The 27,894-nt window shown below is 47.9% G+C and overlaps 2 protein-coding genes across 2 annotated transcripts in view; both read right to left on the reverse strand.

The window, feature by feature from the left end:
* Window positions 1–27,894, reverse strand: part of Dmbt1 (deleted in malignant brain tumors 1) — a 199,780-nt gene that overhangs the window by 159,086 nt on the left and 12,800 nt on the right. The window contains 2 exon segments of the mRNA XM_013021896.1: window positions 8,937–8,945; window positions 26,194–26,578. Coding sequence (XP_012877350.1) covers window positions 8,937–8,945; window positions 26,194–26,578 — 394 coding nt within the window.
* LOC105989784 (deleted in malignant brain tumors 1 protein-like) lies at window positions 11,476–25,931 on the reverse strand. The gene is made up of 12 exons (XM_013021992.1): window positions 25,803–25,931; window positions 25,317–25,346; window positions 24,342–24,374; window positions 21,625–21,775; window positions 21,183–21,385; window positions 20,498–20,521; window positions 19,229–19,258; window positions 18,795–18,945; window positions 17,268–17,476; window positions 16,271–16,455; window positions 13,799–14,187; window positions 11,476–12,065 (listed from the first exon to the last, which is right to left on the reverse strand). The coding sequence occupies exons 5-12, from the start codon at window positions 21,256–21,258 to the stop codon at window positions 11,762–11,764; spliced, it is 1,368 nt and encodes a 455-aa protein (XP_012877446.1). The 5' UTR covers window positions 21,259–21,385; window positions 21,625–21,775; window positions 24,342–24,374; window positions 25,317–25,346; window positions 25,803–25,931; the 3' UTR covers window positions 11,476–11,761.

Raw genomic sequence — 27,894 nt, forward strand, 5'->3', positions numbered from 1 at the left:
AAATATCAAGACAGCACACAAGGCAATGAGCTCACTCTGCAAAGCACTAGAACTGAGCCCCGAGGAGGGGCCCTGTGCTCCCATTCCTGTCAGAAACCCTGCGATCACAGAGGGAGAAAGCCTGGCACAGTAGCCCAGGGCCAGCCATTCCCAATTTCTCCTCCTGTCTGGGAACGCATTCAAATTGTGATGTCCTCACACTGGTCTAGTCACTAAATTCAACCATCATGATTGCCAAAGGTGTTCACACTCTAAGGACTGAAAGGCCTTTGTCTCAGAATTCCCTCAGTCCTGGGCCAGCCAGAATGTCCGTCCCTTTTTTACTTTTGACTGTTCACTTCTTTCTGTAAATTCTGTAATGACATCAATGATCAATTTGAAGTGGAACTACGTAAAATAAAACTTCCCCATCAGAGACATAAACTAGCTCCTCTGAGAATAACCTCGCCATTAATAAGAACTTCACTTGAGTTAAATATTTGGAGCCAAAAGAGCTGAGTCCAATCCTAAGTCTGCACTCAGCTGATGCGGCCCAGTGAAATGACCTGGAAAGCTTGATGTCAGCCTGCTCCTGAGACCACCTTGGAGCACAGCCCTGGAGGTGGCAGATGGCTGCATCATGTGTGTGTCTCTCAGTGAGTGACTTTCAAGGCATTTGTTCTGCTGAAGCCTGAGTAAGTGAGGTCTGGGAACACCAGCAACCTTGGCTTCTGTCTCCGTGCAGGGACATCCCTGTACCAAGTTATGAATGCTGTGCGTGGGTGGAAGGTGCCTCATCTGATTTTAACATAATAAATGATGCTCTATCTGATCCTCTCTCCAACCTATAAAGTGGGAAAACAATGGTGGCAAGAAGTGAGAAGACTCACCTAAAGCCACATCTAATGTATCAGGAAAAGAATGGACCAGATACTTTGTAAAGTTAGTTTCTTAATTGTTTCCCACCCCCCAGAGGTTATCTGACCCTTTACAATAATAAAAAATGCTATCAGAAGAAATCTGTTGGCTGTAACACATCATTGTCTTTAGGAATCTCTTGGAGAAAAGGTATGGTCTGTCCCCAACAGGTGTCATACACCTGGGTACTAAAGCCACATCAAGGGCAGAAGGGTCAAACGAAACCAGCATTGTGCCCAACATGCCCATAGCTAGGTTTGCATAGGACAAGAACATGAGCAGGAAGCCCTTCCACCCACACCTACCTCCTTTAAACATATAGAAATACACTTCAAAGAAAGAAGGTGGATGCTTTGGTTCTCTGGAGTATTGGATGGTCAGGCAGTTGATAGTGGATCTGAATTTCACGTAAAAGCCTTCACAATACTTCCCCAAATAATCCGACCCTGGAAGTCCATCAAAAATGTCCAACTTCTCCTTATCACAGGTGAAGCTGTGGAGTGGAGGGAAAGCAGGAATCAGTATTTGGAACTGTCCATTCTCTTCTCTGCCATCTTGTTCCATCATTGATCTAAAACAGAATCCCTAGAGCTGTGCTATAAGAACAGCGCAGCCCCAGCGAACAGACCATCACTTCTTCCAGTACGAAAACAGTTACTTCCCACCTTTCTCTTCTCTTCAGAAAGTATTTTTGCTACCAGGGGAAGAAGAGTTTTCTTGTGCCGATCTCTTGAAGTACAAAAGACAGTAACACATAAATACATCTTCTTCTTGTGTCACAGCCACTAGTGAGTGATGCCACGTCTAGACACTGCCTCCCCCTGAAACTCCCGTGGCAAATTAGACTAGCTTTGGGCCAACCTTGGCTTCTATCTTAGGCCATTTAAAATGATGGCAATGTGGCTTCCGAGTTTAGAAGAACATACAAGAATTGTGTGTGTGTTATCACAGGCCGCACTGCAATTTGTTTCTGGGGTATTATCATTCCACTCATTCAAGAAATACTCCATAACCCTGTATATCAGCACCAAATAATAACAGTGATGATGATGATGATGATGATGATGATAACAATAAATAAAAATAGTCCTCAAATCCAAAACATAGTATCCTCAACTAGGAGTCATGGATAGAGAGATAGGCAAGAATACTCTGATACTTTAGACCCATTTGCCTGTGGTACAGCAATGGGTCGCAGGTGAAAGGAAGATATGCAGTTTCACCAGGAAAGGTGCTTACCTGTTGCAGGTAGTCATGTCAAACAAAGCATGAAATAGAACCATCAGAGGACTTTGGCATGGGCAGCACAGTCTGGCAGGGGTGAAAGTTGTATACTGGCAGAGAGTGTGGTGGGACGAAAGGCGAGATGTTGCTGGATTGCAGTGCTGACAATCCATAGTGTGTTACGTTTGGCACAGAGACAGAGGCCAGAGAGAGGCGATAGAAGAGAGCTGAGGTCAAAGCACCAGACTGTGAAGGAAACGCAAGACTTCACCAAGAGCTTGATGAGCTATTTTCATCCAAGAAGCAGGGACAGTGACGAGTTCCCTGTCATGGAGGCTTTCATGGGGAACAGGAAGAGGCCAAGATGGACTCCTACCGAGGAGCCCCAGTGCCGTCAGCACACATACAACCTCGGTACTCACTTGAGCCTAGGAATTATTGCTGCAATCCGGTGGTCCTGCTTCACTTCGATGACCCAGACACAATTTGTTCTTGGCCCAATATAGTTTGCAATCTTTCCCTCATTTGCTTGGATCAAACCTCCACACTTATTGTGGTCTACAACGAAAGAAGAGGAACCTAGAACTCCAGAGCATTCTAAACCAATGACAGGCTGTGCAATTCCTGGATCCAGTCAGTTCCCAAACTCCTAACATCCTGTCTTCTAGAGCAACAAAATATTGATGATGAGTATACATGATGAGCTTTGTGTAGCCTTTTCAAAGATTTAAAGGGGGCCTAGACCATTTTTAAGTACTATCTAGCCAGGTGCCAGTAGCTCCAGCCTGTAAGCTATTCAGGAAGCTGAGATCTGAGGATCACAGTTCAAAGCCAGCCCAGGCAGAAAAATCTCTGTGAGATGCTAATCTCCCATAAACTACTCAGAAAAAGCCAGAAGTGGTGTTGTGGCTAAGTGGTAGAGCGCTAGCCTTTAGCACGAAGAGGCTCAGGGACAGCACCCAGACCCTGAGTTCATGCCTCAGGACTGGCAAAACAGACAAACTTCAAAATCCAAAAGTACCATCTATGTTTGGCTGGTTGGAAAATAGATGAAATAAATATCTCTGTCTTGAATATCCTTTTTATTAGTCCCATTGCCTGACTGTGAGCAGAAAGTCAAGCTACTATTTCTGCCTTCCTAATAGTATTTTCTATTTCTTTTACTTTTCTCTTCTTTCTTTCTTTTTTCCTTCTTCCTTTCTTTCCTTCTTTCTTTCTTCCTTCCTTCTTTCCTTCCTTCCTCCTTCCTTTTTTTCTTTTGTTATTGTTGTTTGTCAGTTCTAGGGCTTGAACTCAGGGCTAGTGCTCTACCTCATGAGCCACAGCACCACTTTGGCTTTTTTGGAGTAGTTTATTAGAGATAAAAGTCTCACAGACTTTCATGCCCTGGCTGGCTTTGAACCTGGATCCTCAGATCTCAGCCTACTAAGTAGCTAGGATTATAGGCTTGAGTACCAGTGCCTGGCCCTAATGGTATTTTCTAAAGACAGACTTGAGAAATAGTAAATAGGCTATCCTCCTATCCCTGGAGAGGACTATAACCTGTCAGTCAAATGAGAATCCCTTCCCCTAACTCCTGGGGCAGGGCCTAGTAGCCCACTCAGGGAGGGCTCAGCCTCCAGCATTAGGGTTGGAGATGAAAATAGCTTCTTCCTGTTGGCCTCTTCTACATTGGATGGTCCCAGACTCAAGACCTTCCCTGCACTTTCCCTGATCTCTAAGGGATAATCAGTCCATCGTGGAAGGTGAGCATCCCTCCCAACCACAGCCCCCACGCTCACTCTCCTTGTTCCTCTCCTTCAATGCTCTCATGTCTGACCTGATTGATTGTGCTTCCCTCAGCCCTCCAGTCTCTGGGATCCAGGAGGAGGCTCCGTCTCCCCTTGGCACCTGCTCTGTACAGAGATGTCTCCTCTCCCTACCTTGGAAGCTAAGCAGCTGGGCAGCTGCAAGAGGACAGCATCCTGCATGTTGTTGGGAAAATAGTGATTGCAAGACTGGCATAGGTTCCCAGGTACAGAAATGCTGTGTTCTTTTCATCAAGAATTGTCTCCACACTGCAACCTTTGTCCACCTGGAGCCCACCAAAAATACCTAGTCTGTGTATGAAGAGTTCTAGAAGATGAGTTGTAATGGCGTCATTTACCTTTTGATTTTTTTGGTGGTCTGACTCTGGCTGGAAGAGAACAGAAATCAGTATGAGAAGCTGAAGTACTGCTCAGTCAAGGCAGGTGAGCAAGTTCACTATGAAGCGGAGCCTCGGTGCCAAGGGCTGAGGCTGAGCAGATGGCAGAGATGACACCACCGTCCTCCCCCTTCCCCTCCCCCAGCCATCCCTCGCCTCCAGCAATCCTAGGCCCACAGAGAATAGGGCGGGAAGAAAGCTTCATTCTACTGTCTCCAGACATCAGCTTTCCTTTTTCTCTACATTCTCCTTTCTCAGATCACAATGTATAATGTCCTACTCTGGAGCCATAGTTAGGAAAGACCTACACCAACCATCTCTAGTTTGTCTGTGACTTTTACTTTGTTTCACTGGGCAAAAGTCTCAAGTCCCAGGATTCTAGGTGGTCCTGGGTAACTCTGGCAGTCTGCTACCCTAACACTGACTTGAGCAATACTTTATGCTGTTAACACTGTAACAAACCAATACTTAGTTTTATGTTGGAGTTGCCAATTGAATAGATTATAAAGTATAGAAAATAAACCATTCACATTTCTTCACATTTCAGGATTTCCAAGATTTTGCTTGGATCCACGCATTGTTATGGGTTCACAGGGGTTGGTGTTGGTACTCTCCCTCACAGACATCAAAACCTGCACATCACAGGTCTTCTCTTCCTTCCTTCCTCCCTCCCTCCCTTCCTTTCTTTCTTTCTTTCTTCCTTCCTTCCTTTTCTCTTTCTTTTTAATAATATATTATACTCATTTTATATTCATTCTCCTTCCCTGGCATGCCTTCTTTTCAGGACATTCATTTCTCAAGTTAGACAATATTACTTTGCTGGGTAAATTAGCTTCATCACAGGGCCTTACATTCTATTCTTACAGTACAGGTCATCCCAGCCTCCCATGAGCATCTTATCCATCCTCCTTATCTGTTACTGCCTTCCTCACCTTCCTGGGGCTGTGTGGAGCCTGTGGAGTCAGGCATGCTCACTTGCACTCTCTCTCTCTCTCTCTCTCTCTCTCTCTCTCCACATACACACACACACACACATACACACACAGAGCTAGAATCTCTGACAGCTCTTCTCTAGAAAATAAAAATATGCTTTGCCAGAAGTCAGAACTCAAGTGCAAATCCGTAACGTGCTGTTCACAGTGTACAACCTGTCCGAAGAGGATTCGCCTGCATTATCACCTCTGATGTACATTCTTGACCCCAGGCCTTCAAGCATAGGGAACACACTGCCCTCCTGCGCGGACCTCACACCTCGGTTGGGTGCTCATTTGTCTTTATGTGAAGATCAGAGAAGGAGCAAGATCTGGCCAAGTTCATAGTGCTTTTTAGCTTTTTGTTTCCCAATGACAGCTGGCCTATCTTCCTACCTGGAAGTCCTCAAAAAGAGCAAGTGACTTTGCTCTTCTGGTTCTTCTAACCCTGATGGAAGCTTCTGGTTATTGCTGCTCTGAACATTGCTACAGTCACCAGCTAAAAAAGCTCTGGGCAGAGACAGAGCCCAGGGACTCTGCACGCCCATCCAGAGGCCTCAGGTCCGCCCTGGTCCCCCACTCAAACACATTCCTGCAGCACCCACATTGGGCACCACCGCTCATCTTAGCCAAACTCAGGTTAGCCAGGCTTCGTCCAGCTCAACTCCTGACCCTCCATCTCTCCCCACACACCAGCATTAACATAACTTTCTTGGGCAACAAGGAAGCCCTCAGAACACATGTCGAGATAAGTCTCACGAGCCAAGAATATGTTTAAAAATCGCCATAGCATCATCCAAGGACATGGGCATTTTCTTCTGTAGCCTTGACTCCTCTGACTCTCAGAGAGCAGGGAGACGTTTTTGTGAAAGGAGAGATACCATGCTGCCTGTCTGTCTTGATGAGCCTTTGTGAGTCCCAAGCAAATTACAAATATTCCTCAGGTTGAATAGGGAGTGGGGCGGGGGAGGGGGAGCCCAGAAGGGGCTCAGGGCTCATGCATTACCTGCGCTGATCAGCAGCACCCAAGCAAGAGCTGTGAAGGCTGTGGACACCCTCATCCTGGGCAGGGCCTGGCTCTAGCTGCTGGGAGAGCTCAGACCTGCTGGTGTGGCTATAAGGAGACTCTCCTGAAATCTGATCTCCTCCCTCCCTCCCTGGAGCCACATTGGCCAAGTGGCAGGAATGAGGGCCTGCCTGGCCCTTCCATTTCCTACAGGTCGGTGTGAAGTGTGGCTGTATACCAACTCACATTTACCATCCGCAGCCAGGCTCCAGGTCCTCTGTCACTGAGATTGGAAATACAGGCCAGTGGTTCCCTTTCCTTTTTACCTCTACTCCAGCATCCTTAGAGAAAAGAGTCCTCCTCAGTGGGAAGGACATGGTGCATCCCCTGTGTAGGGATCTCTCCTGCCTTTGGGTAACTTATACCTTCCCTTCTACTTGTTTCAGAAGTCTCACAACACCTGGGAGGTGAGGCAGGCCAGGGACAGGCAAGCAACGGAGATCATGACGTCAAGATGCTTGTCCACGGTCACCACACATCAGTGGTAGAACCCCGTTCCTACTGCAGTCCCTCCACAAGCTCTCTGAAGACCACTCAAGGGACAATGCAACAGAAATAAGCTCTGTGGCTGCTCAAGGTCTACAAGCAGACAATGGAGCAGCACAAGGGGCAGGTGCAGAGGGGATGGGATTGCCCACATGCACGGATATGTGTCTGCATTATAATGAGCCACATGGCTCATTGTACATGGGCTCATTCCCAGGATGCTGTCACAGTCCAAGGCAAACCGCAGTACTGTGCCTGTGATACAGTCTCACAGCTCCTCAAAAGCCTATTACGCAGAGCTTCCTTCTGGCCCAGTCATGCCAGAAGCTATTTGCCTACGAGAATTCAGAACATGTGTACACACACAGACTGGTAAATGAATGTTCACAGCAACTTCCTTATAATGAACCCACAGTGGAAACAGCTTAAATGTCCATCCAATGATCAATGAGCAAATAAAGTATAGTACGTCCATGTAACAGAATGTTATTCAGTCATGGGAAGAAATGAAGTATTGATTTATTAAAAAATGGGGGTGAACCTTGGAGTCTCATGCTAAGTGAAAGACTCTTTACTGTAGGATTTCATTTATGTCAGTTGTCAGAAGAGATAAATTCATAGAGACAGGATTCAGTTTGGGTGTAACAAAATTTGTGGCAAAGGTTGAAGGCAAATAAGTAGTGAGTTTTGATGGATATATTATTTGTTTTGGAAATGATGAAAATGTTCTAAATTGAGTGTGATGATGCCTGTACAACTCTGCTGATATTCTAAAAATCTGTAAGTATAAATTTTGAATGTGTAAATTGAGATGGTAGAGTAGTACTATAATGTCTACTGCACAAGAGGTGTGTAGGTAAGAAACTGGGCCTGAGCTAAAGTGGGACCCTCTCTGACAAAGAATAACTAAAATAAAAAGTTCTTGGGTACACGTTTTTAGAGCATGAGGGCCTAAGTTCAAACCCCAATACCATATGTTTTTTATATAATGGCATTTGAGCTATATTTCAGCAAAGCTTTTATGTAAACTTAAAAACAATTCAATTATTATTATTATTTTTGCCAGACTTGGGGCTTGAACTCTGGGCCTGAGCATTATCACTGAGCTCTTCAGCTCAAGGTGAATATTCTACCACTTGAGCTGCAGTAGCACTTCTTGTTTTCTGGTGGTTATTTGGAGATAAGAGTCTTATGGACTTTCCTGCCCAGACTGGCTTGAACTGCAATCTTCAGATGTCAGCCTCCTGACAGGGATGAGCCACCAGCTCCCAGCAATACAATTCAATTATTAAAATAATAAAGGTGAAGATAAAACACAAGCTATATAGTCAAAAACAACTCAATCACTTCCTCTAGGGCGCCATTTTATAGGGCAGTGTTCCCAACCCTAGTAGAATTTCCTATCCCTGCTCCCTGTGGCATTTGACAATATGGAGACATTTGTTCCTTGTCATAACTTGGGGTTATAGGCAGAGTCCAGAGATGCTGTTTAATAAAACACTCTCCAGTGCACAGGAAGTCATCCTAGTAGATCCAAGACTGAAAACTTTCAAAAACATAACGAGGTTGGTGAGTCAGGGGTAGATGTTGTACGTTTTCCTGCACACCAACCTCCCAGGTCTCTACTGAAGACCATTACCAATATGATCATCAAGAGAACCTGCCGATCCAGCTTCCTGAACACTTACCAATTATGCATATTACAAATGAATTTTTAATAATTTGATCAAATATGCATGAAAAAATCATTAATTTTTGAAGGTACTCTTCTTCAGTTTCCAGTGGGGTTGGCACCTTTTTGATGTCCCTCGTGACACCCCAGCCTTTTGTGAAATGCCAGTCCCATCTTCTGACCCATTTCCAGTGACTACACTCTTCTCTTCTGGATTGTAGAAGCCTCCTTTGTCCTTTCCAACTCATAGCTTTCTTTGCAAAGGGCCCTAATGGGTTCATGGTGTACAGGAGCTTGGCGCTTCATCAGAACAGAGTGACCCTGCTGCGTTGTGTGGCCACTGAAGCTGTCCTAGTTGAAGGATGGAGCTGAAGTAAGGTTGGAAAGTTTTCTCACTGCTCAGCATTCAATGCTGCTTCAGCTTTACTAGTTAACCCTCTGGGCCTCACTAATATGATGTGCCAAATTTCCCTCACTCCTCCTCTACCTCTGAATCCAGAAAAATCTCACCAAACTAAACCTTTCCCCTGCCCCTACGTTGGAAAGAGGAAAAATGCTGATGGTGGGCAGTTCTGACCAGAGCTGGCAGCTGTGACCGAGTCTCATGTGGATTCCTTGTCTCTTGGTCCTCTGGTCCTCCTGGAGGCCCTCCAGAATCTTCTAAGCTCCAGTCACACATCTGAGGTTAGGCCTTGTAGGCTCCTTGTAGGGTCCTGAGCTGGACCAGCAGGGCTGAGGTTGGCATTGCTAGCACAGAAAACAAAAGTTCTCACTTCTACAGGGCTGAACTTGGAAGTAGAGGCCCTCAGGCCCCTACTTCCTATTTCCTCCAAATTCACTGTATTCCTGGACCCCGCCCCATTCATTTCCCTCTCCCATCTCCTTGGATCACCGATCAATCCACTTCTCTCTAGAGATTTCCTGCATGACCCTTGGTGTCCTTTCCTGAAGCTGTGGGCATGAAGGAAGCTGTGGACTGAGAGAATTCTTTAATTTTAACCCACAAGCACTGAGAAGGATGATGGAGTTAGCATGCTTGTCTTTCTCTAGCCTGGGAAGAACTGAACCATGCCAAGGATACTAGGAAGACATGCTGTCCATTCCCTGGAAGGTTCTAGAAGGCACAGAGAAGAACCCCCCACACACACACACACCATCCTTTATCATCTCACCCTTGCTGTGTGCTTAATTGGAGGGAACCCAGTTTGTAGGTAAGCCTCTGGAAACAATGACCAAAGATTCTTTATTTAGTTTTCCCTATCAGAAAGTCTGATATTTATACTACAGATCAAGACACTAAGGTGTAGAAAATGAGAATGATTATTGAACCTAGGAAAAGCTCTGCCACTTCTACTGTTGTGTTCACAGCTGCACCGAGGGTTGCAGATACCATGATGCTTCGGATCTGGGGAAACCGAGGCCTCTGCCTTTCTTCACGGTCGCCTCAACCCACCTCACTGCACATTTGTGCCAAGTTGGGATACAGCAGGGTACTGCGCTCTGCCCCTCATGTCTTCCATCTTCTCTGGGAGCATGGGCACAGGGAGCCAGTGTCAGCGTGCATTCTCCTGGCTTTACATCTTGGTACTTGGGGGACAGTTGCTTGTGGTCTGTGTCGTCCTTCCCAGAGTGAAGGCTGCCACGGCTAGGACCACAGCCAGGAACACCCCGGCCGCAATGGCAGCGCTGTGGTTGCTCCCCTGCCAGCTGGCTGGCTCCTCTGTGTATGCCACGGCCAGGTGTGAGGAGGAGAGTGAAACAATAGAGTTGGAACCTGAAGAAAAGGGGAGAATGAACTGTTGAGGAGGAAGAGATAAAGAAATGGGGGAGAGGACTGGAGGCGTGTCTCAAGTGGTAGCCAGGAGGAAAAAATAGCCAAGTGCGAGTGCAAGGCACTGAGGAAAGGAAGGAAAGAAAGAAGCAGAGGAGGAGGGGAGAGAGGAAGTGACGACAGGGAAACTGGGAAGCTGGGATTCTGTTTCGGATTTTCTTCCTAGCCAGGGGAACCAAGAAAGGGTTTGTGAGAAGAGACTCACAGCTGAACTTTGGCAGAAAAATTCTGGCCAATGGAGTTGTGGAAGAGAAAGTTAGAGCACTTAGACCCATTGGGAATGAGCTACAAGAGTCTCAGGCAGAGCTGGGATCTCACCTACAATCCTAGCTACTTGAGAGGCAGAGATTGGGCAGCTCGCTCCAAGGCCAACCAGGACAAGAAGTCTGAGAGATTCCATCTCAACCAATATAAAGTGGAGTATTGTCACACGCACCCGTCAACCCAGCCACGAGGGAAGCACCCAGAGGAGGATTGTGGTCCAGACTCTCCCAGACAGAAAAGTCCTAAACTCTCCCTATTTAAAAATTATTGAAAGAAGAAAGGGCTGGGGACACAGTTCAAGTGGTAAACCCTGAGTTGTGTATTCAGATCTTAACCCAAAGGAATCTAAGCTCCTCAAGGGCAGGGATGTCAGTCTATACCTGCTTACTTTTTTGCTTCCTGGCACATTATAGTTCTTTGCTATGTATGCACTGAGGAAAGAGTGGAATCAGCTGGCCACAAGGACCAGCCAGATACAGGGTTTGTGAATACTGATGTGCTCCCGTCACCATGGCAACCATGGGTGAACCGGTACTCCGATCACCATGCCTGAACGGCCCCCATTTAGACCAGAGATTCTCAGCACGCTACTGAGAATCTTCTCCTCCCCATACCAACATCCAAATGGCACCACAGAAATCAGCCTCTTGTTCTAGATGGGGGAAACGAAACGGCTTCAGAATGTATCCATACTGCCTGAGTCCATCCCCACAGCCCTCCCAGACCCCAAGGACTGGCATTATAATTTGCCATCTGTGTCACTGTGACGAATAATGATACCATAATGATGCTACAGAGATAACATAGACACAGTAACAAAAACTACTGCTCACCAAACACCAGGCAAGGGCCAAGGCAATTGAACTCACATTACTTTATTTGATCCTCTGAACAGCCCAAAGAAATACGCATTCACATTTGCAATCTATAGATGAGAAGTGTGGGTCTTGGGAGTTGTGCACTCACAGGATAAAGGTGTTATGTCCATAGTCTTCCAGATCAGAACTCTCACTCATGTCCCAAAGACCTGGGGCCTTGGGGGAAAGCAGGAACTAGGCCTGACTCAACGAGTCAATGTCTGACTCATATCAGGTACTTAACTGAGGTTGGAACATGAGACCCACAGAAACATTTCCCAAGTCCTCTAGAGTCATGGGCCTGGGCCTTAGTGGGCATGGGGGTCGGAAGGTGACCGCTTACTCAGGCTCTTCTTTTCATGGGGGCCCTGCAATTGGATGGGTCCCAGGACGACGTCCACCTTTTCTTGGTAGGAGCTCACATCCCTCTTGGATCTCACTATGCAGCCTCGGTAGCAGCGGGAGGAGTAGTCGTATGCTCTGCACACCACCAGTTTACACTGCAGGTACACTGAGGGGAAACGGTTCAGGAAGTGGAAGGAATTGAATTTGAAGCGGGCGATATGGGGTGATGACGAGGAGTAGGTTTGGTAGGTGACATCCCGTACACACCTGGAAGGAAAGAAAAGAAACCCATTAGCACTTAACCAGAGCACTGGATGTTCCATGACTCAGGCCTTGAATGCCACAGCCCATCCTGTCTGCCCACATCTCCTGGACTACCTCATCTTCCTTCCACAACAATGTGTGGCTCCCACACTTCCTGTGTGGCGAGCTGATGTATCCTGGCCACTCTAGCACATCATTAGCATCTTTCCACAGCACATTTCCTGCAGGTTCACAGATGGACAGCTGGCCCATAGATCACGATGGGTTGGGGCCTAATCCTGCTGTGACCAGGGGTCCAATGTCCAGGTAAGCTAGAAGATCTCGGACAGTCACTCCAATTAGGAACACACCAATGGGCCAAAGACAAGACAGCCCATGAACAGATCTTCCCTTTCCTGGTTGTAGGTGGGAGAGAAGGAGGGAGGGCCAGGAAGATAAAAACAAAGGGGAAGGGAGGGGAGGGGAAGGGAAAAGAAGGGAATAAAAATACAAGATGTGGACCCCAAGCAGATAAAATGAAGAGAATGTGTGGGTAGGCCTGGGAAGGGAGCATCTGAAGCCCGATTCCATCTCAGGGGCCTCCAGTGGATGTGGTTGAGGGCCGGACACAGCCAGTGATGCCCACAGGTTCCAGGTCCAGTTGGCATACCGCCCAATACAGCTCCCCCTTCTCCCAGCAAAGTGTGCCATCACCAAGAATCCTTCAGCAGAGAACTAAATCATTCGCTCATTTCCACTCATTTCAGTCACCTCACATCCATTAAATATCACCTTCTTACTGTGTGGAGAGGGGGTGTCTGGGTAGGCTTTTTCCCTCTCTTTGCATCTGGGAGGGGATGTCTGCACAGTGAACCCAGTGTATTAACTGTAGACCAGATGAGCCTCAACAACCACTTACTAACCTGGAAAATAGTCCACCTGTGCCTAAGAAGAGATGCTGCCCATTAGCGTTTTGGAGAAGCATGATACTGAATCCCCAACTGTAATTCCTCCCAGCATCCTTGCCCTGGCGTTATAATTTCTCTTAGGGGGCAGTGGCTACAAAGGTGTCAAGGACCATCCTGCAAACCACCCAGCAGCAGAGACTCAGCACCCAGCACCTCGGGCCTGTGAGAGTCAAACATGACCTCACCACATACCCCGTCCAAGGAAGCTGGAGCAGGGGAGAGCAGTTCCTCTAGGCTGGACACCACTAGCCTGATCTCTGCACCTCCTGAGGCAGACAGGAGAACTTCCATTCTCAGCCACTGCGGGAGCACAGGGGCCTCCTGCTGCCTTCAATGCCACAGTCCTATCGACCACTCACTGGACACCCTCAGTGCTCAGAGATCATCTTCTTTTCATTTAGTCCTCCCACAAGACTTAAAAATGGGGGTGTCACTATCCACAGTTGACAAGTGAGAATACTGTCCCAGAGGATACTGCTCCCTACACATTGGTCTTTTTAAGGCTAAGGCTAGCGTTTGGCCACCTGGGGTCTAATTCCAGTTTACAGCCAACCCCTGTGAATGACCACTCCCCACACGTTAACTGGAGGTGATCCATGATACAGCAGGAAAGCGCCTCAAAAGATAAACACCACAGGTTGTCACTGCATGCAGAGAGGCATCTGACGATCTTGAACTTCTAGGAACCTCAGTAAGCCAAACCTCTGTATTTCTGAAACCTTTGGGAGCTAACTTGTGTGTGTATTATCAGACAAGAGTCTAATTCTGTCCCCTGAAGACTGTCCTTACCCACTCCGGATGATATCGTAGGTCAAAGATGTGAAGTCGTTGGGATAGGGTGAAGCCACACAGGTGTCCACAAATAAGGCCAGGGAGGTGTCCGAGTGGATAATTTCAGCCTGGAGGTACAAATTCTGGTCCAGGTCAACAACGTATGGGCTGCTGGTCACAGGACGTGAGAAGGAGGAGGATGTATAGAAGGAAATGTTGACATTATAGCCGCCATACTGGACTTCCTTGATCTCGAGCGTGTCATTAGTTATGTACATGGTATTCACCCAGGTGTTCTGCAGCATTTTGCAGCTAATGTGAATGTTGAGGTCCTTCCTCCTTTTGATGATGCCATTCGTCACAGCTGCTCTGAGGAGGTTGGAATAGCTGATGGTGTCATTGTCAACCTTGGAGAAGCAGGAGGGAGAGGTGGGTCAGACAAACGTTACCTGCTAAGGGAATTTCACTGCCCATTTGGGTTGGAATGAGAGAGGAGTATCTCAGCAAGACTCAGACGAACCCATCACTACCCTGGGGCAGCACCTGCCATCTCCTAGGGCTGCTATTACCTGAGCTGAATGTCAGCATAACAGGACAGACCCTGCCCCTCTCCACACACCCATACTCCTTGAACACTAGCTACTTCCTCTACCACATGAGGGGGCCACTATAATGCAGCCAGTTGTTGCTCTTCCTGGTGGCAAGCTAGGTGCGTCCAGATGGTCCTTAGGCCTGCCATGTCACTAGCTGAGTTTGGATTCCATGGCTCGGGGCTCAGAACAGAATGTTCTGTTTTGTTCTCACTATTGCTAGGGATCTGAGGAGTTGATCACACACTTGTTCTGGTAAGAGCAGTGTTGCTTGTTTTTTGTTTGGGTTGACTAAAGGCTACTGATGTGTGGTGACTGCCACTGAGTCAGAGAGATCCAAGCCTTGACTGAAGTCGGTCTTCACCTCTAGGACGTGCCCAGAGGTGGAATTGTCTTCTCTTGTCTGTCCTCTCCTTTCCTTTTCCCCAGTTTGACTGGAGTCCTGGACAAGGTCACCTTGGCTGGCAGAAGGTGCCAGAGGCAGCGTTCGATACCCAGGTGTGAGGAAGAGCCGCAGACTTGTAGGAGGCACCTTACACTTTTTCACTTTCAATTCTCATCTTTAAATGTTTTAATTATGTACTAAACCATGAGTTTTGTCATGTTATTACTCTTTCAACAACAAGCTCAAGTGATTTCAAGGCCAGTGCCCCCAAAGAATTGTATCCGTAGGAAACATTACTTACATGGCATGATTTGAGGGTACTTTCCCCTGCAGTTAAGTCTACTTGGCCCTCTGGGAAGGAGCCCCGAGGTGTTCAGGTATAGGAAGCTAGGTGACCCCAAAGCCATTGCTGGCCGTCAGATACAGGCATTCATAGCAAGGGAGCCCATCAGGTGGGTTCAAGGAGTGTCCTTCCTTTCTTAGTGCTGACCGTGTGTCAAAGGAGAGGGAATGAGGTTGCCATGAAATGCCCAGCATTGCCCTAGCTCCCGGCATGTGGCGAATGTTCTACGGTACAGTAGCCACCTGAGCCTGGGAAACGCACCTGCAGCACTCACAGATGAGCATCTCATGCTGCGTCTGTCCACCCTCTTAAGGTAAGAAAAAGTACTGGCCCTTGAACTGTCCCTGACATAAAAATCTCACAATCATCATTTAGGAAACAGGCAAAAATTCAGAATTTAGGATGACCGATTTAAAACAAATGCATATAAAATGTAAATCACGGAAGTGGCGCTGTAGCTCACGTGGTAGAGCGCTTGCCTTGAGTTGAAAAGCTGAGGGACAGCGCCCAGGCCCAGAGTTCAAGCCCCACGACCGACAAAATAAATAAATAAAATGTAAATCACTTGGGGTAAATGAAGTTTGACAACTAATGGCTCTTATTTGAGCACATGAGTGGTAACCTGCCAGGTGCCTTCTCTTCTGGTGGAGAAATCTCCTCCTCCTCTTCCTTCCTCTTCCTCCCTCCTATTTGGGAATAGCTATAGCTTCCTTATGGTGTGAAAGAGTTCTGCCTTCCTTTACTTGCTTTTATTCTGATGGTACCACAGTCATAGCTACAGAATCCCCAGTATTTGAGAAGCATGGCTGCTATCAAGGCAGGGAGCCAGGCACTGGTGGCTCACGCTTGGAATCCTAGCTACTCAGGAGGCTGAGATCTGAGGATCGCGGTTCAAAGCCAGCCTGGGCAGGAAATTCCATGAAACTCTTATCTCTAATTAACCACCAGAAAACTGGAAGTGGCGCTGTGCCTCAAGTGGTAGAGTGTTCACCTTGAGCTGAGAAGCTGAGGGACAGCGCCCAGGCCCAGAGTTCAAGCCCCATGACTGACCAAAAAAAAAGAAAGGAAGGAAAGAAGGAAGGAAGGAAGGAAAGAAAGAAAGAAAGAAGGAAAGAAAGAAGGAAAGAAAGAAAGAAGAAGGCAGGGAAACAGAGCAGGTGCTCCAGACTTACCTGCTTGAAGGTGCCACAGTTTCTGTAGGGAATTGTGAATATCACTTGGGTTGGTGTTATCTGGGGATGACACAAGTAGCTCCCATTCCACCAGGGAATAACAATATCTCTGGCCGAGTAGCCCAGAGACTGGAGGTAGCTCCTGCTCACACTGGCTAGCATGTGATCCGGCAAACAAGACAGACCTGATAGATAATGGAATACACTGTCAGCAGCCCAAAGTCCCACAAGACCTACCACTCTTCCCATATAAGAGTCACAGGTCAAGATGGCTGAGAGAGTGATCAACCCATGACATGCATGCTTGCAACTTACATAACTGAAACCCACCACGTACCCTATAGCTCCAATCAGCTTCACTGTCACAAAAGCCCAAGGAAGACACATGGACTTAGGAGTTCTCAGATAAACAATTGGAGTCAAATGTTTTGCCAAGTTGTAGCATTTATCCATAAAGTAAACTAACTCTATTATGAAATTAGAGACTGTGTCATTTAGCCATAGAGAAAGTCAATGCTTCAAATCCTGACTACGTAAGAACTTGACCAATGTACACATTAGTCCATAGAGCATCTCTACTGGAAGTGGCTATGACCAGTTCCATTTCTCTTCAGAGAGAAGCCAAAGCATTACGCCTCAGAATGTGGCTAGTGTCCCATCGTCTGGGAAGGTCAGGAAGATTCAAGCCAGATAAACATCCAGGCCTTTGGCTCCTACTTCTCACTGTGTGTTGAGAGCATCATCTTACATACTCTACCTATTCTCTACTGAACTCAAAAGCCAACACCCACCCCCCTCATCAGCCAGTGCTGGCTCTTGACCTTGTTTGGGGCATCTGGAGTCCCCAGACTCACAAGCAATGACCTCTTCTCAAAAAGAAACCCATCACTGGATCCTTAATGAGGATGCTTATCTCACAGCTACAAACCAGGTGGGCAGAAAGAGGCTCCCCGTGATATTCCCACTGCTAACCAAGCATTTTCACAAGGGAACTTACTGGTGCTGTCATTGGATCTGATGGAACGGTATTCAGCCCGGAACCCTCTCCGAGTGATGCTGCCGTCCGTGACAAATCGAATGGACATGAAGTTTGATGAGGAGGTGAACGACCTCACAGCCCCATCACAAACCCGAGCAATGATTGGGGAACTGTGTGAGGGGCCATTGAAAACCTCAATGTAGTCATAGTTGCAGCCTCCTTCCAGCCTGAAGAGACAGAACACATGGTTTAGCGCCGCTGTGTACAGAATCTATTGGACCTTAGGGAGGGGGTCAGAATTAGTGCCTGGAACCCTGAACAAAGTTGCTGACTGACTTCCTAGGTCAAGGGGCCTTATTCTCTCATCAGCCACCATGCTTGAGTCTTGGTCCTGACTTTTGAGGTCACACATCTAAAATCTATAATCCCTCTCTTTAACGGCTTTTTACAGAAAAATTAAAGAGCTCACAGCATGACTAAGACTATTTTTTCCCATCCAAGAATCATGTTTTTCATAGGACAAAATAAATATCCATGAGTGTGTATCGACTGGTAGAAATGAATAATTGAATAAATACATATTATATAAGTAACGTCTCTGAAACTCAGTTTTCTTATTTACAGAGGTGAAACAGCCCTGTCTGTGCAGATTGGAGAGATGTGTGAGCCTCAGATGAGATAAGCTATGGAAAAGTGCTTAAAAAATGTCATGGTTGGCAGGACGAAGTGTTAGTAGGGTGCCAGTAGGGTGTGTATGGGGGGTGTCTCAAGAACGTTAAGTTCAGCCTTTGTATGTAGCAACAAGCGACAATACAAATAATCTTTGGCAAAGCCTAAATTCCTTTCTTAAGGCAGAGAGTTCCTTGAGCGCTACAAATGCAATACAGAGAAACTATTTTTGTTGGAGAAGAAGGCATGGAACCCCCTTGTCTCTTGGAAAATATCAGTACCACTTCATGGTCACCTGACTACCCCCTCCTTGGATAAACCACATACACTTCTGGGGAGGCCCTGTGCTGTGAGGCACTGGTTTCCACTTGTAAGTGGATGAGGAATGGCTACTCCACAATCTGCAGCGATGACGTCCCCATCTCAGCCCCAGAACTCACGGGAAGAAAAAGGAGGGAGCGGGTAGCAAGAGATGCACAAGACGTGCAGTTCTTCCCAGAATTATTTGCATTAGAAACCTTAAGAACGTCTCCACTCCTAACCACAATCCCTCCCTTTCATGTATTTTCTCATTCTCTGGTGACCTTCCCAATAATCAGTGAGAAGATTTTACTCTCTTCTTTCAGGCTCAAGAAAGTTGACTGGTTTCCCATGGTCACGTATTAAATGAATGACAGCTCTAGAGCTTTAGACCACTCCTGCCATCACGCCTAACCACTTCCCGCCAGTGGGCGGCTGCTCGACTAGGTCAAAAACTGAACCTCTAAGTTAAAATGGCACCTAGATCCACATCTTCCCTGAGTCTCTAAGCCTCACACACACTCTTTCCAAATATTTCCCATCAGATTCCCAAGGCATTCCGCCGTCCACACTCACTGAACATCTCTGAAGGTAATAGTCACGAGGTGGTTGCTTGGGACCTTGATATCCCACACACATCTGGCGTTGTTTGGGTAATTGTCAGGGTAGAACGGGCTGGAAAAGTACCCTGATGCCTGGGACAAGAAGCCTCCGCAGGAATAATTTACTGTGAGAATAAAATGGAAATGCTGATGATCCCTAGGCACATTATACAGTCAGGGGCTGGGGTGGGTCACAGTTTCTAACAACAAGTGATCTAGATCCAGATCATCACTGAGGCCCACGGGACGCCCACCCTCCCAGGGGATGGGCTATGCTGAGGTAAGCTACCATCAGGCCCTTCTTCCTCAGGCAGTGTCCCTGTCACTAAGGGAAAGAGAAGTGTGCGTGGGATCAGGGGAGGTGAGGAGACATCTCTGCCATAGATTTTTCAGGGACTCAGAACTTACAGTTAGGGTAGTCGGTGGAAGGAACAGATGCTGTTGACAAAGAAAAAGAACCCCAATTAATTGTCTGCCATCCTTGACAAAATAGGCCCAATCTTGGGCCTACAGCAAGAGGTTGAACCCAGGCCTTGCCGTTGGGGACTTCACAGGTCACAAAAAGGACAAAATGTCATGAGAATGAGGCTGAGGTGGAGGAAAGTCAAGGGAAGGATAGGATCCAGAGACAGGGCTCCTGACCCAGACCGAATGGAGGAGAGAAAGCAGGTAATGGGGCTGGAGGGGAGCTGATAAAGAAGGAGGGAGGGCTTCTGGGGACAGAGGGACCCACAGATGACATGTATGGGGATGTCCATGTGGGTCATAAGGAAGCAGTAGACTCAGGGAGGAATTTGTGGGAAGCCCTGAAGCCTTGGAGCTCTTGAAAGTGCTGAGGATGTGAGTTTCTTCTTCCCCCAGTGCTGTGAGTCCATAATCAAACACTACTTCCCATAATGCCCTGGTGCCCACGCAACCAATGAAAAGAGCAGGGGCTGTGCACGCAGAAGCCATCAAGAATGAGGCCAAAGCAGGGGGGAGGAGATACGGAGGAGCACTGTGCTACAACAGCGTGCTCTCAGAGGACGCCTCTGCCTCCTCTCTGCAGCACCTGTCCAAACAGGAGGGCTCCTTACTTTCCTGCAAAGCTTTCCTTTCACTTTGAAATAAACATTCTCTGTTGAACTTTTTCTTAAAAAACCAATACAAAACAGTGCTGAGGCTGAGAGAGACAGTGACATTGCACAAAGGTGCCCCTGGACCTCTGCTCGCTGAATCCGGAACTAAGCATGCGGATGAGAGCAAAGAGCAGATAGGAGAAAGTGGGTGAGAGCAGAGGGATGCGGCATCAGCCTGGCAGCAGGCCAGGAGGGCCGAGGCTCACTCTGCCTCCAGCTCTGCCATAAGGCCACATTGCTTGGCCTGCCTGCCCAGGACAGGCTCTGGTGCTGTGGGCCGTGGGACAGGAAGACCTCATAGGAGAAGCCCTCTCCTAGGGACTGACTGGAGATCCAAATCCTGGTCAGCCAGGCCACTGAAGGATTAAGAGGGACAAACTGTTCTGTGGCTGAGCAAAAGAGCTCAGCCCTGCTGGGGCTGCTCACAGCAGGGGATAGGAGGAATGCCACAGGCCAGAGAGGTGTGACAGGCAAGCTACTCAGTGACTGGATGACAGAAGTCCCACAGTAGCAAAAAGCCCAGGCATGAGGCTTGAGATAAAAAACCACAGGCACTTACGAATTGTCGATACAGGAAGAAGTCCTAAAATGAGAAAGAAGAAAAACATAGGTCAGCACAAGAGAGACAGACAGGAGCTTCCAGAAGGAAGCGAGTGACATGAAGGGGACTTGTCATCTGAGCCCCACTCTGAGTTATTCTGTTCCAGGGAAAGCCCGCTGCCCCTGACCACCCCATTATTTTGGGGGGTTCATCAGTATCCCAGGAAAGGTTACAGCCACCATGTTCTCTTGGACCTAAAGTCCTTCCAGTGTCTGTGAGATGCGGCTGGCTCTCTTGACACCTGACACACAAGTCCACTTCTGCCTTTTTGCCCCTTAACTGAAGAGTTCTTTGGACTATTCTGCTTGGGCTGATTAGAACTGCGATCCTCAGATCTCAGTCTCCTGCAGAACTAGCACTACAGGCATGAGCCACCAGCGCTCTGGGAAAAGCAGCTTTAACAGGTAACCAGAGTAGACTCAAAGCCAAGTGCATCCTCTGTTCTGAATACCTACTGTCTGGGCCAGGCCTCCTGCTCCTGATGCTCACAAGGATAAGCTGGGAGCTGGGAGAAGCTCAGGCTCACAAGGATAAGCTGGGAGCTGGGAGAAGCTCAGGCTCAGGGGAGGCTCTTCACCACCCACCTATTCCAGGAACCAAACTGCATTCACAGGCCACACCGCCAGGCTAAGCTGGTACTTACCTCTCGGGAAGGAGTTGTACTGGGCATAAAAGCCAACGTTTTGGATGCTGCCATCACTTCGGAATCGAACAGTCATAAGGTTGTTGGTAGATGTAAATATTTGCCCACTGCCATTACAGATCTTTCCTAGTAAATTATTGCTATTTATGGATCCATCATAGATTTCAACATAATCATAAGCACAGTTACTGGTAGACTCCAGCCTATAAAGAAAATATGGACCCAAGTCAACACTGACAATCCTACTGGATACAAGTTCATGGTCTAGGTCTTCCCACACTGCACTGGAGGACTTCCCTGCAGCTTTCTGGGAGAGAACTAAACATGGCCAAAGTTTACCCAGAGCACAGGAGGGTGGAAAGCACCCAGGCACAGACCCAGCCTAAAGCTCCAGGTGTGTCAAGGAGAGCACTGCCCTCCTCAGCCCCCTGATGACCCTCACCTCAGGTCAGTGAAGTGCACGGTGATGAGATAGTCAGTACGGACTTGGATTTTCCACACACACAGGGCGTTGTTGGGGTAATTCGCAGGGTAGGATGGACTGGAGATCACCCCACTGCCATTGTATAAGAAGCCGCCACAACTTGGAGCTGCTGTAGAGAAGAGAAGGAGAGCAACATCCCCTTTACCTTGAGGTGCTTCATGACAAGCAACTGTCTTCTAGGTGAGCATCTTCACATTTCCACCCTCCAGAATCTAGTCCATGATTTAATGATGATTAATGTATATTATTTAATAAAACTATGATACAGCCATGCAATGCAGCATGGGCAGTCCTTGAGCCTCGTGCTATACAAATAATTTCAGTACCATAAGACACTAATTTTAAGGCCACAGGATAATTATAACCTATTTCAGGAAGGTGGCTCAGTGGTAGAGTGCTTGCCTTACATGCATGAGGCCCTGGGTTGGATTCCTTAGCACCACATAAACAGGGTAAGTTGGAAGTGGTGATGTGGCTCAGGTGGAAGAGTGCTCACCTTGAGCTGAAGAGCTCAGGGACAGTGCCCAGGCCCAGAGTTCAGATGCCATGATGGACAATAAAATAAACTATTACATTCTCTTTAAAGAAAATGAATGTTATGGGCATGTCAGGCAACAAACACTCACACCCATAAGCCTAGCTGCTCAGAAGCCTGCAGTATGAAGCGTGTGGTTTGAAGCCAGCCCATGGAGACAAATCTGGGAGACTCTTATCTCCAATGAACCAGAAAAAGAGCCAGAAGTGCCTCACATAGCAGAACTCGCCTTGAGAACTAGCCTTTTGGAAAATAAAGCTAGAGCATCAGTCCCTGAGTTCAAGCCCTAGCACAAACATAAACAAACCACAAATAAAGCCATAGGGCATGCTCTACCATTATTTGTGAATGTATGCTTTTGCGTTTGTGTGTGCTGTTTGACAAAATGCCAATAGCAATTAGGCACCAGGAGTCATTCTTTCCACAGTAGATCTTAAGTGGCAGACCATGGTAATGAGGCAACAATGAAAGGGCAGATACGACCCTGGACTTCAGGAAAGGCAGTTTGACAGAAAAGATAGCAAGGTCTTCAGCAAACCCTTCCCAATTCTGTCACTCCGCAGCGTAGAGCTTTCCGGCAACTCTGCTGTCCCCAAGATAAAGTCTAGAGTGCTCCCCCATCCTCAAGCTCCTCACTTATGTTTTGCAGCCCTTCCTGCTGTCACCTTCCTTCCCGCAGAGACTGCAGCTCCTTCCCACCTGGGGCCTTCTGAGCAGCCCATCTAGGAGACACCTGGTGGTGATTGACACTGTGGCCTTTGGCTCAATGGTTTGCCAGAAAGCGTTTCCCATCCCTTTCTAAGGAAGTGTGCGAGAGAGCCTCCTGTCTCTTACACATGGCTCCCCTTGACAGTGCTGATTCTACTTTAATACTGTGAAACACCCGAGCAGGAGATCTGAGTTTTCATGGTTCTCTAATACTTGTGCAGCCATGCTCAGTGGCACTTTAACCCAACACACAACTAGGTGTTATGAAACTTCCCACTGAAATAGATACTATTTATTAAGGATCCTCTGCTAATCTGAAACTGAGCTGATGCTTATCTGGCAAATCAAATTCTAGTGTCTGTTTTGTGGTGCTATGATGTGAACTCAGGGCCTCACCCTTGCTGAGCACTTGAGCTCCTGCCTGTGATTGGTGTGTCTTTATTTCATAAAGAAACATTGTTAAGGAAGTCTAGGAGTGGTGCTGGCATTTACCTATATTTCTAACCACTCAAGAGACAGATACTGGGACGATTGTGGTATGAGGCCAGTTTGTGAAAGTCTGGTGAGACCTACCTCAACACACACCGCAGGTGTGGTAATTGATATCTGTAGCCCCAACCATATAGAATACATACATGGGAAAATTATTTTCAAAGAGCACTATGGGAAAAATGAGAAAAAACCTAAAATATAACCCTCTCTCTCTCTTTCTCTCTGTCTCTGTCTCTCCATCTCTGTCTCTCTCTGTCTCTGTCTGTCTGTCTGTCTGTCTGTCTCTCTCTCTCTCTCTCTCACACACACACACACACACACACACACAGGCTGCAAGCATGACTCATGTAGAAGAGGGCCCTGCTTAGCAAATCTGATGCCTTGAGTTCCACAGATGGTCCTGTCCAAAAAAAAAGTAAAACAATGTAGAAGACCTATCTATCAAGATATTTTTCATCACGTCATTTATAACACTGACATATAAGCCATCAGTTAACTAATTACTGGCATAGCCACTATAGAATAATATACAGATATTTGTAGATGGCGGTGAGAAAAAATTCAAGGGCACCCAAGATCAGCCACACACTGTGTTTTCAGAGCAATGGAAGCAACCTGTGAAAGTGGGCAAAGCACTGTGATCATGGCTGGAATGAACCGTTCACTCCCCTTCGATGTTCTTTCTTCCAAACCTCTGGAGACACTTAAAGAAGTAAAAATCCTTTAAGTCACAAGTACTTCTGACACTGAATTAATGAAGAAGTCGCAGAATGGCTGATCTCCCAACAGGACAGACATGGTGGGTGTGGGCCTGAGTCCTGGCATAGAGCCGTGGGCATCCCTAGGGTAATTGGCTTTTGCATACTGAGCTGGGGCGGGGTAGGGGTCTTCTTTATGGTTGGCCAGGCTTAGGGATAAAATATGAAAATGGGATACTTACGCGAACGGGGTGTAGTTGTTACATCCCACCAATCTAGAAAGAAGAGGAAGGTTACAGGATTTTTAGCGACTGGTTTTTAACTCCATGAGTGTTGCCTCAGGAGACATGTTAAATCCCTTATCTTCTGTGGGGTTGGGGTGCTCAGCAGATGTGGAGGCAGAAGGATCGGATGGAGAGTTTAGGGCCACCTTAGGCAATCCCAAAAGCCTTCCCTCCGAAATGAAGTCCTTTCTCTAACTACAGAACTTCTCAGGAGAGTCCTGGTGGCAGCTAGTGGCCTGTGGAGGCTGCGGTTCACAGCTCATTCCCACATAGTTCACACACAGCATTTTCAGTGTGGCACGAAGAGCAATACTTGCTTGTTTACTTGCTTGCTTGTTTTGTCCTGTGCTGGGGCTTGAACTCTGAGACTTATACATCTTGCTTGGCTTTTTTTTTTTTTTTTTTTGCCTAACAAGCAAGAGACCCTGAGTTCAAACCCTAGTGCCACCAAAAGAAAAAGAGAGGATAAGGGAAGAGGGAAAGGGAGAAGGGGGGTCCTATTAGAAACCTGTCAAGATTATATGATGTGAGTTCTGAATCTTTCTCCTGGTGGGACATTGACTTGGGACAAATAACTACTCTCCTCCCCTTACATACAAAAGCAAGCTGATAGTGAAGGATTTCCCCCAAAGAAAAGAGAGGGCCTATGAAAAGCCTAAGGAGAAAGTCAGTCTTGGACCTTCCGTTCCAAGCTGTACTTAGAGCACAACAGTAAATGTCCTGCGCAAGGAAGCCAGCAAGTTCCCTTCTAGCTCAGATTTTGAGTGGGGCTCCTGTCACTTGCAGACAAAAGCATCCTGACTCAAAGACCCACTTACAGCACAACGCAACTGGCAAGGGAAAGGAGCCCCCAAGTGACCTCAGCAGTTCCCCTCAGACCTGTCCGTTAGAGGGCTGAAGGCAATTGCTTTAGCTTCTCCCATATATACTTACCATAGTACGGAGTTGTTGTATGCCACCAAGCTAGAGGAGAAAACAAAGCTGGATTAGAGGGGAGGACTGTGAATCACAGCTGGGTCCCCTGAGATGTGGCTGGGACCAGAGGCAGGGGACTCCGAGAAAGCCAGTGGTCAGCAAATCATGCTCCAGAATATATCTTCCATCTAGTCCCAAAGGGAACTTTAATTCTCTCCAGTAGGAGGGAGCTTTGGGAAAAGAATCACTTAGTCTCCTCCCATGTGGCTTTTGGTTTAGATGGTGCTTTCCAGCAGAAATAGCCCAAGACAGCTCTGCCTTTGGTCCCCAAGAGCACTGGGTACGCGCTGTTGAGCACCACAGGTCAGGAACTGGATCTGTATTATCCTTCTGGAATGGGCAGAGCAAGAATGCTCCACAGTCCCCTCCTAGAGCTACCGGCTGGAGCTGTAAAGAGTATCAGGAGAGAGGAACACACGGGAGTGAATTCACAGTGGGATTTACCTGGAACGGTAGTCAATGGCCTCCGGACCGCTGCAAGAAAGGGAAGGTCAGGTCAGAGGCGCTACACCAAAGGAGGCAAAGCTGGGGTGCAAAGGGAAGATGCTGAGCAGGGTTCCCCCTGCCGCAGAGCCACCCCCAACACACACTCCCGGAAGGACGCCCCCTACTGGCTCCCCGGAGGAAGCAGCAGGCAAGGACCCAGGCTCTCAAGCCTCAGGTCCGCTGTGTGCATACACACATCTGCCACCCTCCGCCCCAAACTCCTTCTTTACAGACCTTTGCACTGGACGCCAGAAGTGAATGATGGCAGAATCAAATTCTAGGAGTAGGGAAAGGTGACCTGCTCAAACTTGATTCTCAGGCAGGGAGAACTAGCTGGTGTGGGGCTCACCTGAGCAGACGACTCCAGCATCTTCCTGGTGTCCACAGTTATGGGAGAGCCAGCCCCGGTGGTTACAATTCCACAGGTACGACTCGTGCCCTGAGCAGGCCACATCATCCAAGACAATGGGTCCTGAGCCCTGACCAAACCGGGCATTCCCCGGAGCCGACAGGGCATAGCCACAGCCCAGCTGCCTGCAGACCACGTTGGCATCATTGGTGTCCCAGCTGTCATCACACACGGTGCCCCAGGACCCCTGGTACAGGATCTCCACGCGGCCCTGACACCGGTCTCCTCCGTTCACCAGCCTCAGCGCCAAACCAGAATCTCCTGCTGGAGAAGACACAGGGTTCCTACTTAATCTGATTCTGTGCAGCTTATCAGGGTCAGGAAGCTGGGGTATCACCACTGCCCCTCCCTGAAGGGTAAAGTCCGAGGGTAAATGGACAGTGACTGGTTTCCCTGGGGTGATCCTGAGCAGCTCTCATCCATGCCATGAGAGCCCTGGAGAAAGGCCGACCCGCCATCGCCCCCTATCTGGATTGTCCTCTTCTCTGACATCTTTTGCTCCCCATTCTGCTACCATTACCTCTCTGACACAGCCACACACATCTGCACTTCCTGCAAATATACCAGGGAGCAAGCTGGGAAAAATTAGGTTCACTGGGCACTGGAAGAACAAGGCAGCTGCCCCTTGATGCCTAGCAGAAGCAGAGGGAAACTGAGGAGGGTGAAGGAAGCAGAGCCATCTGCAAGCTTGACCTACAGGAGTGCACTGTACATGTGCATCTTCACACCAGCATCCTGTGCTCATCAGCAAGGTGAGTGAATGGATGGCCTCACATGAGACAGAGCAACAGAGATCAAACAAATGACTTCTAAGGACAAGGGAGACAAAGACCTCTACAGGACCAGGGGAACAAATGACCTCTACAGGACAAGGGACGCACCTTGGGTCCCTGGCAAAGGATGTCCCCAGTTCCCAGCCAGAAGATGGTGGAAGCTCACATCAACACCAGGCATAGAACCATCTCACTATGATGAAATCTATTTCTCACCATTCAGATGGGTGTGGGTAGATGATGCTTGTTCCTTGCATTCAAGGTGCCCTACAGGCTCAGGTTTTGTCACTGAGGCTACCTGGGAGTGACGGATGCTACCTTCCCGTTAGAGTCAAGGGTCAGCTACCAGAGGAACCTCAGCAAACATCTGCAGGGGCCAAGCGCCGCCCTCCTCATTCCCACCCCCTGCAGCATGGGGTAAAGTCTGCCCCAGTCATTCCAAAGATGTGATTCTCCTCCCAGCCCCTCTGGGCTCAGCGACTGCCCGAGGAGTCTTCCACGACCAAAGGCAGCTTGATGATGCATGGGGTACGGGACACCCTACAACCTGCCATCGGCCCCCCTAAAATCATCTCAAACGAGTTGGAAGAAGGAAGCAGCCTTTCCCTCCTTTTTAAAGACTTAGTGAAAACAAAGAGTGAGAAACAAAGACATATTCAATTTGAGTACAACACAATAACCTATCAACTCTGCATGGCACCACCAATACCCAGAGACCAATACCCAGGGCCCAAATGTCCCTACTCAGATCTGAGCCTGGATGGGCACCAGCCCACAGGGCCCTCTGTCTAAGGAGGGAGCAGCAGAAGCATACCACAAATCAAAGGCACCCAGAGGAAGCTGTGGGAGCAGGGCTGGGGGACTGATC

This window comes from Dipodomys ordii, unplaced genomic scaffold (genome assembly GCF_000151885.1).
Source record: "Dipodomys ordii isolate 6190 unplaced genomic scaffold, Dord_2.0 Scaffold58, whole genome shotgun sequence".
Classification (NCBI taxonomy): domain Eukaryota; kingdom Metazoa; phylum Chordata; class Mammalia; order Rodentia; family Heteromyidae; genus Dipodomys; species Dipodomys ordii.